This window comes from Pipistrellus hanaki (genome assembly GCF_964339955.1).
Source record: "Pipistrellus hanaki genome assembly, chromosome: 14".
In the NCBI taxonomy this organism is placed as follows: Eukaryota; Metazoa; Chordata; class Mammalia; order Chiroptera; family Vespertilionidae; genus Pipistrellus; species Pipistrellus hanaki.
The window spans coordinates 35752167-35764570 of NC_140516.1; the positions used below are offsets into that span (position 1 = coordinate 35752167).

Sequence of the window (12404 nt, forward strand, 5' to 3'; positions counted from 1 at the left end):
GATGAATAAGTGGGGATTGGTAGATGGGAGGAAGGTGGGAGGACAGAGGAAGAGGTGGATTGATTGGTGGCTGGTAGGTGGGTAAATGGGAGTCCAGGTGAATGGGAGTCGGGATGGGGGAGGGTAGATGATAGGTAGGTGGATGGGTAGGTGAGTAGGCAGTGGGTGCAGGAGGTGGAAGGGTGTGAGTAGGGGGTGGATGGATATTATGGAAGGACGAGCTTTAGCGTCAGACAGACCAGAGCTTCCATTTGCCCCAGCCCCTTGGGTATGTCGAACCCTCTGAGCCTGGCAGATTCCCTTTGTCAACTTCCTGAGCCTGTGCAATGGCTGTCCCAAGCCAGCAGGTGCCTCCACAGGTAAACCTAAGCCTCCCATGAAAAGAAAAGAAAAAGAAAAAGAAAAAGAAAAACCTGTGGGGGGAGGGTCCTGCCAAGTGAGAGGATGGCTGAGTTAAGAGCAGTGAGGCTGAGTCACACAGGAAGTGGAGGCAGGACTGGCAGTGGACCGGTGCCCAGAGGAAGGGTGTGGGATCACCTGGGGCCGCACTCTGAAGCAATTCCCATGTGGATTCATCTCCATGTCTGAGCATCTACTATGTTCACACCGACATGAGAGCCAATTATACCTTTCTTGAACCCCACAACAGCCTTCGAGGCAGATGCTGTCTTTATCTGATAAAAGAGCAAATGGGGCTCAATGGGGTTCAGGGAAGCGTTCCAACGCGATGCAGATAGCATTCACTGGAACTCCAGCTACAGAGGCTTCTTGTTGCTTATAAAAACCGGGAGGTCTCCTGCCATAAAAATAATGCATGCTGCTTACAGAACATCTGGGAAGCAGAGGAAAGAAAAAGTCACCCAGCGACAACCCCTGTGGGTATTTACGATCATTTTTATGTGCATTCTTCAGAGTGATTTATCTCGTGGTCATACTGTTAATATGCATCCTGGCTTCTGATATCACAAATACTTATCTGCATTACTGATGTCTTTCATGAAGGCCATTTTTGATGGTGCCATAAAGATTCCGTCAAGTAGATACAGCATAATTCACTTAACCATTCCCCTCAAAGTTAGACATTCAAATTGTCCTGTATTCTTTACCATATTTGATATTTCAATATAGAAACAGTTTATATCTCAATGTTCTAAATAAGGCTGCAAGGAACATGCCTGTGCCCATGTTTTATCAGGTCTCACGATAGAGTCCCAAACGTGAGACTTCTCGGGCATGGTTTAGCCCATTTCCAGGCTCTCTAAGGACCTTGGAAGGCCTCGTCTTTCATTCTGACCCTATCATCCTACTGCTCTGTGTCCAACACGAATCACCGCTCTGGGCCACAGGTTCTGCATAAGAAAAGAAATAGACTAACCCAGGGGCAATGTTGGTAAAGAATAACCAGTTACAGGATTTTAACTCCTAGAAGCCTCGCAAACAAAAGCAACTGAAATGTGGACCCCACCACCTGACATACTGGCTGACCACACCTTTCCCTGAACATTTGGTCTCTCAGACTCGGTTTCATGCTGATTTAGCATAACGGCCTCGGCGGGAAAGCCCATGATTTGCTCCAGATGGAAAGGATTAGTAATGGATCTCTCTACTCAGAGGGAAGGTCAACAGGTGACAGACCAGAACGGCTAGGCACTGTCTCCCCTCTTTCCCTGCCTCCTGAGAGAAGGGCGGGCTCCATAATATGACTGCAGGTGGCCCCACAAACCCCTACACAGCTCATTGGCCCCGGCGCGATCTCTTGACCTAAGGTGAGCCAAACAGATTCTTTCCCCCAGGAACCTGGAGTTGGGCCTGAGACATTGGAGGTTCTGAGCTCCAAGGTCACAGAACGCAGACAGGGAGTCAGCACCGTGGCCAGCCAAGGGCAGGTGGAGCTGAAATGCTGCCCGGCAGCCCGGGACACAGGTCTGCAGGGCTGAGCAGAACAGTAAGGTAGACTTCAGGAAAGGACTGGAAACATCCCTCACACTCATGCCCAGTCCCCGCTGTACCTCGCTTTCTGTTCCAGGGAGCCAGTGAATCTGCTGGCTGCGCCCTTACAGTAATAACCCCCTTACTGACTGTTTCCGGGACCAGGAGTGTCTGAGTGCTCCTCAGCCAGACCACCGGGAGAGGGAACAGAGGTGTTCCGAAATGCCTGATGGTCAATAAAATGCTGGTGGAGGGTGGACAAAGATGAACAAGATAGATAGATAGAAAGATAGATGAAATATATATATCAATATATGTATGTCAAACACTTGACATGCTTGAGATATATAGATATAGATAATAGATATAGATGATATAGATAGATATAGATATAGATATAGATATAGATATAGATATAGATATAGATATAGATATAGATATATCTACACATACTCTACATTGGAATATTATTCACCTTGCCATTTGTGACCACATGGACGAACCTTGAGGGCATTAGGCTAAGTGAAATAAGCCAAACAGAGAAAGACAAATACTGTGTGGTATCACTCACATACAGAATCTTAAGGGCTCGGAGGTGGGGGAGAGGTTGGTCAAAGGGTACAATCATTCAGCTATATGATGAATCAGGGCTGAGGATCTGATGTATAAAAGGGAGAACACTGTATTGTATGAAGTCTGCTAACAGAGAACGTAAATGTTCTCACACACAGAAAAAGAAGATAAACATGTGAGGCGATGGATGTGTTCATTAACTAGATCAGTGATCGGCAAACTGCGGCTCGAGAACCGCATGCGGCTTGCAAGCCGCGGTTTGCCGCTCTGTTGACTAATGAGTTTGCCGACCACTGAACTAGATGGAGGATTGTTTCACAATGTATACACACTAGTATATCAAATCACCACCAAGTATGCTTCAAATAGCTTACAATTTTATTTGTCAATGAGACCTCAATAAAGCGACAGCCTTTAAATAAACAAATTTTAAATAAAATAAATGAAGAGGGTCAAAGCAAGGGCCCAGGGTTTGGCCACATTCCAGTCCACATAGGCTCTGACCTGGGTGGTGATCGAGGGAAAGGAACCAAGCAGGCCCTTATGCCCAGAGAGAGAGGCAGCAGCTTGGGAGGCTGAGGGGCTGAGGAGGAGGAAACGTGCAGGAGGAGGCCAAGAGGACAGAAGTTCAGGATGAGCCCTGCAGAGAGAAAATAACGCTGCAACAGCCACGGGGAGAAGGGACATGGACTTTGTGCGCCCGCCCACAGACCACACGTTACCGAGATGTCGGGAGGATGCATCTGCCAGGAAGGGTTCTGTGCCGTCAGCAGTTAAGTCAAGAAAAGAAAAGCACCCACTGTGTGTGCCTGGCACCACGTCATAGACAGCCCAGCTCTCGGCCAAGGGCGCCAAAGACAGCCAAAGGGGTCGTCACTGAGGGTCACTGTGGAGAGGCCTCCAGGCCAGAGGACAAAAAAACAGAAAGTGACCAGACTAAACACTAGAGTTCCATCTTAAAGACAAGGACTGGAAGGCAGAATCAGCTAACACATTCTGGAGCCGCCTGGAGACCACTGGGCTCCTCAAGAAACCTGGAGGTCACGGCAGAGGTGGAGCGAACTGGCCCCCTCAGCACGCAGGCAGCCCCAGGTGCCACCTCCCACCAAGCCCCTACCTCTCGGTCTCACCTGCATCTCTATTGCTTCTTCCTCCGCTAGGTGCTGCCCTGCAAGCGCCAGGAAGGACCAGCCGCCCAGCACCTCATGCAGTGCAATGTGTTTCAGGTTTCTAATGACAACAACCAAGGGCCCTCAAAGACCTCCCAACTCAAAATTCAAAAACCCAGTGATGACCCTCCAAAAATCTAACAAGAATTTAGGATTGTTCTAGGTACTTACAGAGAGAAAAGGGATGGGGGCAAAAGGGGGCCAATAAATTATCAGAAAGCAAATTCAGGGCTCAAGGTGAAGAAAATGTTTCTAACATGCAGACTCTTCAACAATGGGACTGATTGCCCCCGGAGGTGGCGAGCTCCCCATCACTAGAGGTAGGCCAGCAAAGACTAAGGGACCCTGTGCGAGGAGCTGAAAGAGATTGGTTAGGTAACCTTGAAGAAAGGTCCTGTTTCACCCAAGCTCCCACAGAATGGAACGTACGGCAGAACAATTAATTACAGACACGCTTGGCAAATCACAGAGCGGCAGAATGAGCCACTGCCCTTAAACCGTGAAAGAAGCCCATGCACAACGAAGAAAAATGCGACATTACACACAGTTAACAAGGCCTGCGCTCACAGACCTTAGTACTCTGAGCTGAAAGCAGAAATGTGCCCACAAAGATCTTGGCTGAATGCATAAAAATCAGACCCACGGCGGGTTACCAGAGGCAGTGAGAGAAGGGGATGAATGTCCTCCCCGCAACGCCGGGCCCGCCCCCGAGCCCCGCACGGGCAGAAGCGGCGCACGGACCTGGAGGAACTCCAGATTCGGCCAGGTGCCTGCCACGGAGACACGGCCCACCCTGACCTTTGAGACCCTGAGCAGGTCCTCCCCGTGAGGAACATGGGGGTCACGGGCCAGACCCTCTCCCTCCCCCAGGGTGAGGGCTAAGAGCACAGAGGGCGCTCTCCAGCCTCGGAGCGTCACTCACAGCCTGGACAGAGCCTGGTTGTGCTGGAACAGCAGTTCTGGGACCGAGTGCAGCTGGTTCCGGTTCAGCCGTCTGCAAAAAGAGAAGAGGGGGGGGAGTTGGAGACGGCCTGGGGAACCCAGGACGTCCACGGGGATTTTCAGAAAGCACTGGATTCGGAGTCAGAGAGCCCAGGGTTCAAATCCTAACACGGTCGCGGTGCAACCCCAGGGAAATCGCCTTCTTTGGGCCCAGTTTCCTCATCTACAAAGTGGAGGGGTTCTGCTCTCCAACACGTGGGGAGGATACGAGCAGAATATCTTTGAGGGCCTCCTGCCCCGGACCCGCCATGGAGTGAGAGAGCACCTTCCCTGCCATTGTTTCCCCCCACGCCCATCGCCATCTGCACTTCCACCTGCAGGACCTTGGTGATCTAACAGGCCAGACACTGAGAGATCCGTCTCAGTGTGTGAGCTGGACATCTGATGACACATGAAATATGAGCTATATCCCAACGGGGTAGGACTGGCCGCGTGCTTTGTTGTGTTTGTAAGAATTTTCATGAGTTTACTTGAGCCAAACCGATGACATACCCTGGGGAGCAAGATATCAAACGCTCCCTGGACACACATTTCGGGCTCTTTATTGTCCTTACCCACATCTGGCTCAGGGGCAGCTCAACGTTTATTGTTTGCTTTTAGGCCTTCTTCCAAAACAAAAATAGCTTTATTGATTTTTTAAAAATTATTTATGGAAATGCATGCCTAAGTTTTTTTTTAAGGCTTCAGAGAGTAGAAGAAAAAGTACTCGGCCACTTGCACTTTTCTGACTCAACAATTTGTGGGTGTCTTTTCATGCCAAACAACAGAGAACGACCCCTTCATTTGTAGTGACTGATTATTTATGTCCACCATTTCTAGCTCTTCTAGTGGCAGATGGACAACTTGTCAGTAAAATAAAACAGGCAGGCCCTAACCGGTTTGGCTCAGTGGATAGAGCGTCGTCCTGCAGACTGAAAGGTCTCAGGTTCGATTCCGGTCAAGGGCATGTACCCTTAGTTGCGGGCACATCCCCAGTGGGGGCTGTGCAGGAGGCAGCTAGTCGATGTTTCTTTCTCATCGACGTTTCTAACTCTCTATCCCTCTCCCTTCCTCTCTGTAAAAAATCAATAAAATACATTAAAAAATAAAATAAAATATAAATAATAAAATAAAACAGGCGGGAGTGGGAAGTCTGGGTCTGGAAGGCAGCCTGACGAGACGATGTACACCACGGACCTGGACTCCTCTCAGGGAAGCAGCACAGTTTACCCAGACTTATCTTAGACAGCACACTCCTTTTTCCCTAATTTTCTAAAGTGCTGTTGGCATACACTATTATATCCATCTCAAATGTACAACACAGGAATTAGACATATACGTAACTCACAACGCAATCACTCCAGTAGGTCCAGTGCCCATCATTATGACAACGCTGCTGACTATACTCCCTATGCGGTACTTCACAGCCCCATGACGAGTAGACAACTAGTAATTCTCTGACGCTGAGATCCAGCCCTTCAGGGGGTGTGACCCCTGTCAACGATGGAGCCTTGGTGCTCACACTGTGGTCCACGGACCACCTGCAGGGGCATCGCCTAAGCGTTGGTGAGAGCCTCAACATCTCAGGCTCTCCCCCAGACCTGTGGAATCAGTCTGCATTTCGACGGGACCCCCAGGCGGCCTGTGCGCTTGGCGAGGTTGGAGACGCCCTGGCCTTCTGTCTACGGCTCAGTCTGAGTGTCACACAACCTCTCCTTCAACAGATGCAGACAGCGATCAGCTAGCTCAGCAAACGCTCCCTTTTGCTGGGAGGGAGGAAGGAATGGCATTCTACGTGGCTGGCACTTTACCTCCCAGGCGGTCCCCCTTGAGCTGCTACGTGAGAACGATACCATTTCCCAGCACAGCGCAGACAGGCAGACAGAAGCGTTACCTAAAAGGCCGGCCCCTAGGAAAACGCACCGCTGCTTCGGATAAAAAGGGACCACCGATAGCATCCTTAAAGCAACAGCAGACCTCGGATGGCTCCACGTACCTTAACCTCCTCCAATAAATTAATCCCGTGTTTACACTGCCTGGTAATCACTGGCTTTTGTTTTGTTTTGTCCCCCCCCTTCCCCCCGAGATGGTCTCAGTTTTCCAGCTTCGGTTTCTGAAAAACACTTAAAAGGAAAAGGGATCTAATAACTAGTTCAAGTGGAAAATCACAGGAGATGGGAGGAGGGTCCCGGCGTGGGGAGGGGCCTGCAGGGAGCTGAGAGCAATGCCCTCACTGGCAGCAGCGGCTACCAGTCCTAGGAGCCCTCACCGTGTGCCCGGGACCGAACACCAGGCACCAGAACAGATGTTTATATAAGGTGACCAAACTTTAACAATTTGTCCCGCGTCCCGCGGCATTTTAAAAAAGGTCTTTTTTAAAACGCCTCGGCACGCGGGACAGATTGTTAAAAATCGGGACTGTCCCGCCAAAAGCGGGACGTCTGGCCACCTTAGTTCATAGGTATTACCTCCTGGTCAGAGGAAAGGCAGGATGAAACGGTGGTTTCTCTCTCTCTTGCGTAGGACAAGGCCTTACGTTCACGCACACGCCTTCCGGTCTCCTCCTCGCAGCAGCCCCCCGGGGAAGGCATCCCCACCACCATCGCACCACATGGCTTGGTCTTAACAAACCCTTGGGACATGTTTGTGGCCTGGCCTGGCCTCTCTGACATCAGAGGAATCAGGGTGTCCAGAGGTAAGTGACCCCGCCACTCCCAGATCACCTCCAAACTCCCTGGAGGTGGGGTTCGGAAGCCAGCCTTTCCCCAGCTCCCCATCCTGGCTGCCTCCACGCCACACATCGATGACCCCCACTCAGCCAGCGGAGGGTGACTGAGCGCTGCACCCCCTCCCAATGCCAGACCCTGACGCCCGCGGCACCCCAGTCCTCACGGCACCCCCATCCTCACGGCCGCAGGACCGCACGCGGCTGCTTCTGCACTCAAGTCTGTAACTGCTCACAAGACCAGTTATGTCTGTTCCCAAACCTGTTTAGCCAGAGGTGCTTATAATTATAATTGTATAATTGAATGAACTGTTACATCAACAAACCAAAATACCAGTGCGAAAAGAGAGAGTCGTCTCTGTGAAAGCTGAGCTGAATGCTTTGAAAGAGTCACTAAGAGGAAAGCTGCTAATTAAAGGGCTGGTGGATTATGGAAAAGACTGCGGGGCAGGAGGGTCATTAAGGAAATTCAGGATCCTCCACGCAGCTTGCCTCCAAGGACCCTTTAGAAATCTCACTCACCCTAAAGAAACCAAAACCAAAAACCCTAAGCAAGGTGGACGTGTGTGGTTTAGGCCAGTGGTCGGCAAACTCATTAGTCAACCGAGCCAAATAGCAATAGTACAACGATTGAAATTTCTTTTGAGAGTCAAATGTTTTAAACTTAAACTTCTTTTAACGCCACTTCTTCAAAAATACAAGACCATGGTATTTTGTGGAAGAGCCACACTCAAGGGGCCAAAGAGCCGAAAGGGGCTCACGAGCCGCTGTTTGCCGACCACGGGTTTAGGTGAGTGCCAATCAGCATCTCATAATAAAAGGAAAGGTCTTGTCAAAAAATAAAAAAGGGGGGGAGGAGTGGAGGTCAGTAAGGGCTCATTTACATGTTACAACTTAAATGAGATGCTTAGAGTACGTGTGGTGCTCATGGCTCCCCACTTCATCCAACCTTTATGACTGACTGACTCACCACTGCCCCCGACGAGTCTGAGAGGGTGCCAGCCATCCCACAGTGAGCACTGGACCCCCGGGGACAGAGCAGCCACAAAGAACGGAACTTGGAAAAGGACAGGAGGGACAAAGTCCTCCGTGATGTCGCCACTCGGAAAGCAGGGCCCCGCCCAGCCTCGGGAGGCAGAAGCAGGCGTGATGAGGGCCACCGGGCCATGCCTGAACCCCAACACGCCTCCTCTCTTCCTCCAGGGCATGGCAGGACCCGAGCTGAAGCTGGAATGGGTTAGGTCCGAAGCAGCCCCCCATAACCAGGTCACGAGTGAGTGAGTATGTTTTGTTCTGAGCCTTTTACACATCTGTTCAGCTGGGGCTCCTTGCCACTCCGTTTTAGGCCGGCTGAGGAAGGCCGAGGAAAGGTCGCTTGACTGAGACAACCCTATCCTTTCCCTTTCACTGAATGCCTTATTTTCTTTTACACGAAAGAGGAAAGGGGGGTGTTAGGGCATCGCCAGGAAGAGCTCAGGCTTTGGAGCCTCTTGGTCCCAGTTCTAATCCCCTCTCCTGCGTGTAATCACTTAATAATCACTCCATGAAGCGAGTGCTTAACTTCTCTGCACCTCTACTTCTCATCTCCGATCCCCCTGACCCCGTGCTGTTTCCAGGATTGAATGAGATATTGGGGGCGAGGGGCAAAGAGCTTATCGTGGTGCCTGGCATAGAGTCAGGCAATCAATAGTGGCTATTATTACAAACTCCCTGGGAAATCCATAAAAACATAAAAGCACAAAGAAGGAAATTAAAGTTACCTGTTAACGCGTCACTCAACGCAGTGAGCGTTAATATTGTCAATTCTTTCCCTCCTCCTGCATTCAGTACACATACAAGTTAATTTTATTTATACAGATGTCACTTCCGGCCTTTTCCACTTAACATTATATTGGGGGAACATTCCCCTGGCCGTGGTTGTTCTCCCAAAGTGTGATTTTACGGTTTATGTCTCCACCAGAATGGCTGTTGCCAGTGTTTTATTGTTTTTCAATGATGTGCAATGACCATCCTGATCTATACATGTGTTTAGCCACGTCTCTGGTTATTTCTGGTTCAAAAGGCATGAACGATAGAATTTTTGACACCTTACATACAAACCACTTTGCAAAATCATGAGATCGGGCCCTGGCATGGTCATTCAGTTGGTTAGAGCCATGGTCGGCAAACTGCAGCTCACGAGCCACATGCAGCTCTTTGGCCCCTTGAGTGTGGCTCTTCCACAAAATACCACGGCCTGGGTGAGTCTATTTTGAAGAAGTGGTGTTAGAAGAAGTTTAAGTTTAAAAAATGTGGCTCTCAGGCCTGGAGCAGTGGCTGCCAGGCTGGGAGTGGCCAGGCCTGGAGAAGCGGCTGCCAGGCTGGGAGCGGCCAGGCCCGGAGCAGCCGGGTCTGGTGCGGCCAGGCCAGGAGCAGCGGCTGCCAGGCTAGGAGCGGCCAGGCCAGGAGCGGCCAGGCCAGGAGCAGCGGCTGCCAGGCTGGGAGCGGCCAGGCCCGGAGCAGCCGGGTCTGGTGCGGCCAGGCCTGGAGCAGTGGCTGCCAGGCTGGGAGCGGCCAGGCCCGGAGCAGCCAGGTCTGGTGCGGCCAGGCCAGGAGCAGCGGCTGCCAGGCTGGGAGCGGCAAGGCCCGGAGCAGCGGCTGCCAGGCTGGGAGCGGCCAGGCCCGGAGCAACCGGGTCTGGTGCGGCCAGGCCCGGAGCAGCGGCTGCCAGGCTGGGAGCGGCCAGGCCCGGAGCAGCAGCTGCCGGGCTGGGAGCGGCCAGGCCCGGAGCAGCCGGGTCTGGTGCGGCCAGGCCAGGAGCAGCAGCTGCCGGGCTGGGAGCGGCCAGGCCCGGAGCAGCCGGGTCTGGTGCGGCCAGGCCCGGAGCAGCGGCTGCCAGGCTGGGAGCGGCCAGGCTCAGAGCGGCCGGGACCGGAGCAACCGGTCCCAGAGCAGCCGGGTCGGGTGCGGCCAGGCCTGTAGCAGCAACAGCCAAGTCCAGAGCAACTAGGTCGGGAGCGGCAGTGACCAGACCCGGAGCAGCTGGTTGTGGAACGAACCAGAGCAACAGAGGCCAGGCCCGGAGCAGCCAGGCCCGAAACAGCTCGCTCCTCGCCTGTACCTGCCCATGGCTGCCTCTCAGACATGGCTGGAAACTTTTGCGGGAACTTGAGGGTCTGCTGAATCAAGTGATGAAGGCTTAGATCTGGATGTGTTGAGTTAGTATAGCGCTGGGGTGTTGATCTGTGAGTGCCTTGGGTGGGGCCTGGATGAGGCTGGTTGACCTATTTGAAAATGTCTTTTGTGTGAAGTGTATCATTGGGCATGTGGAGGTATTATTGATATGAGAAAATGCTAAGTAACAGATTTACTATCTGAAAAGGGATTTACTATCGGAGAAAGGGAGGGAGGAAGAGACTGAACATAAACTGTGCACCTATGGATGAGGACAATGGGGGATGGGGAGGGGGCGGAGGGTGGGGTGGGAACCTGGTGGAGGGGGGAAGAAATGAGGAACCTTTGTAATAATATGAACAATAAAGATTGATTTAAAAAAAATAAAAATAAATAAAACATTAAAAAAAAAAAAAAATGTGGCTCTCAAAAGAAATTTCAATCGTTGTATGTTGATATTTGGCTCTGTTGACTAATGAGTTTGTCGACCACTGGGTTAGAGTATCATCCAGATGCACCAAGGTTGTGGGTTCAATCCCTGGTTAGGGCACATACAAGTGTCAATCACTGAGTGCATATATGCAACAACAAGTCAATGTTTCTCTTCCTCTCTCTCTCTCTCTCTCTCTCTCTCGCTCTCTCTCTCTCTCTCTCCTTTTCCTCTCTCTCTCTCTAATCAATCAATAAATTTTTTTTAATTAGGTTGGTGACCACCCTGAACGTGAGTGCCAATCCCTCCCACCCCACCCCGCCACACTCACCACATGATTTTTTTTCCTTTATTACTTCCCATCTGAAATGCAAAAATTGATTAAGACACCTTTGCCAACTTGAAAGCTCTGCAAGGAACAAACCATGCAAATCAAAAATGTCTCCACCTTCCAGTGTCTATGCTGTGGTCCTGAGCACCCAAATCATGGCTCCTCAGGTGGCCCAGGGCTTCCTGGTGGCCCTCCACACACCAACACGTCCTTAAGGCCACACAAATCGATGATCAATGATCAGTGTTTACACCTGGGATATGAGATTATAGGAAGAAATCTCTCTTCCTCTGTCATATGTGGATTTTCTGCCATAATACATTGGGTGGGGGAAGGAGTGAATAGCTGAATCTAGAATGTGGGATGAGGACAGCCTCCAGCTTTCTCTGCTGTGATCTCATGATGATGCTGAGACCACGTCCACGCTGCAGCTGCCCGGGCTCCTATCTGCGGGCGGGAGGCAGGCCGGGCGTGCAGTCCTGTCCCTGAGCACATACCCCCTTTGCCACCAGGTTCAGTCTGCTCGTGTCCCTTTAGAGCCAGCCTCCACCGCCCTCTGAACCCGCCTCCACCGCCCTTTGAACCCACCTCCACCGCCCTCCTGAGCCAGCCTCCACCGCCCTCCTGAGCCAGCCTCCACCGCCCTCCTGAGCCCGCACCCCCGGATACTTACAGCCGCTCCAGCTCCTTCATGTCGTCAAAAGCCCCCCGTTCCACCACTCCAATCTGGTTCTCCATCAGCTGCCTGAAGAAGCAGAGAGACAGAGACAGCTATAGGACGCTGGACAAGGACTCCTGGAAACAGCTGGCACAAGGGAGTGAGACAGGAGCTGTGCCTGAGATGCAGACCTGAGTCCTGGCCTGAGCCCACAAAACTTCCTCAATGTTGCCAATTCTCGACAGGGACTCCTCAGCACACCCAGCCCCAGCCCCATGCTGATCCCTGCAGGGCAGGAGGCCACAGGACGCCAGAGCACCAGGCCACTGCTCCCAGGCACACTCGGGCAGCCGGGCCCGCGGCAGGCAGCAGGGGCCACTCTGAGCTGCAGGTACACGCACCCTCCTTTGGCCCAGAGGGTGAGTTTCCAAGGGGCAGAATGGACAGAACGGGCC

The 12404-nt window shown here is 51.9% G+C and overlaps 1 protein-coding gene across 2 annotated transcripts in view; it reads right to left on the bottom strand.

Annotated features, from left to right (window-relative positions):
- The window catches only part of SLIT1 (slit guidance ligand 1), a 140425-nt gene that overhangs the window by 107270 nt on the left and 20751 nt on the right, over positions 1-12404 (bottom strand). For both annotated transcript variants that reach the window (XR_014796751.1, XM_084903500.1), the window contains exons 3-4: positions 11965-12036; positions 4594-4665 (exon numbers count right to left, since the gene is read on the bottom strand). Coding sequence is in view for 1 of the 2 variants with exons in the window: in XM_084903500.1 (XP_084759626.1) it covers positions 4594-4665; positions 11965-12036 (144 nt within the window). In the remaining variant the exon portion in view is untranslated. The remainder of the gene's footprint in view (positions 1-4593; positions 4666-11964; positions 12037-12404) is intronic.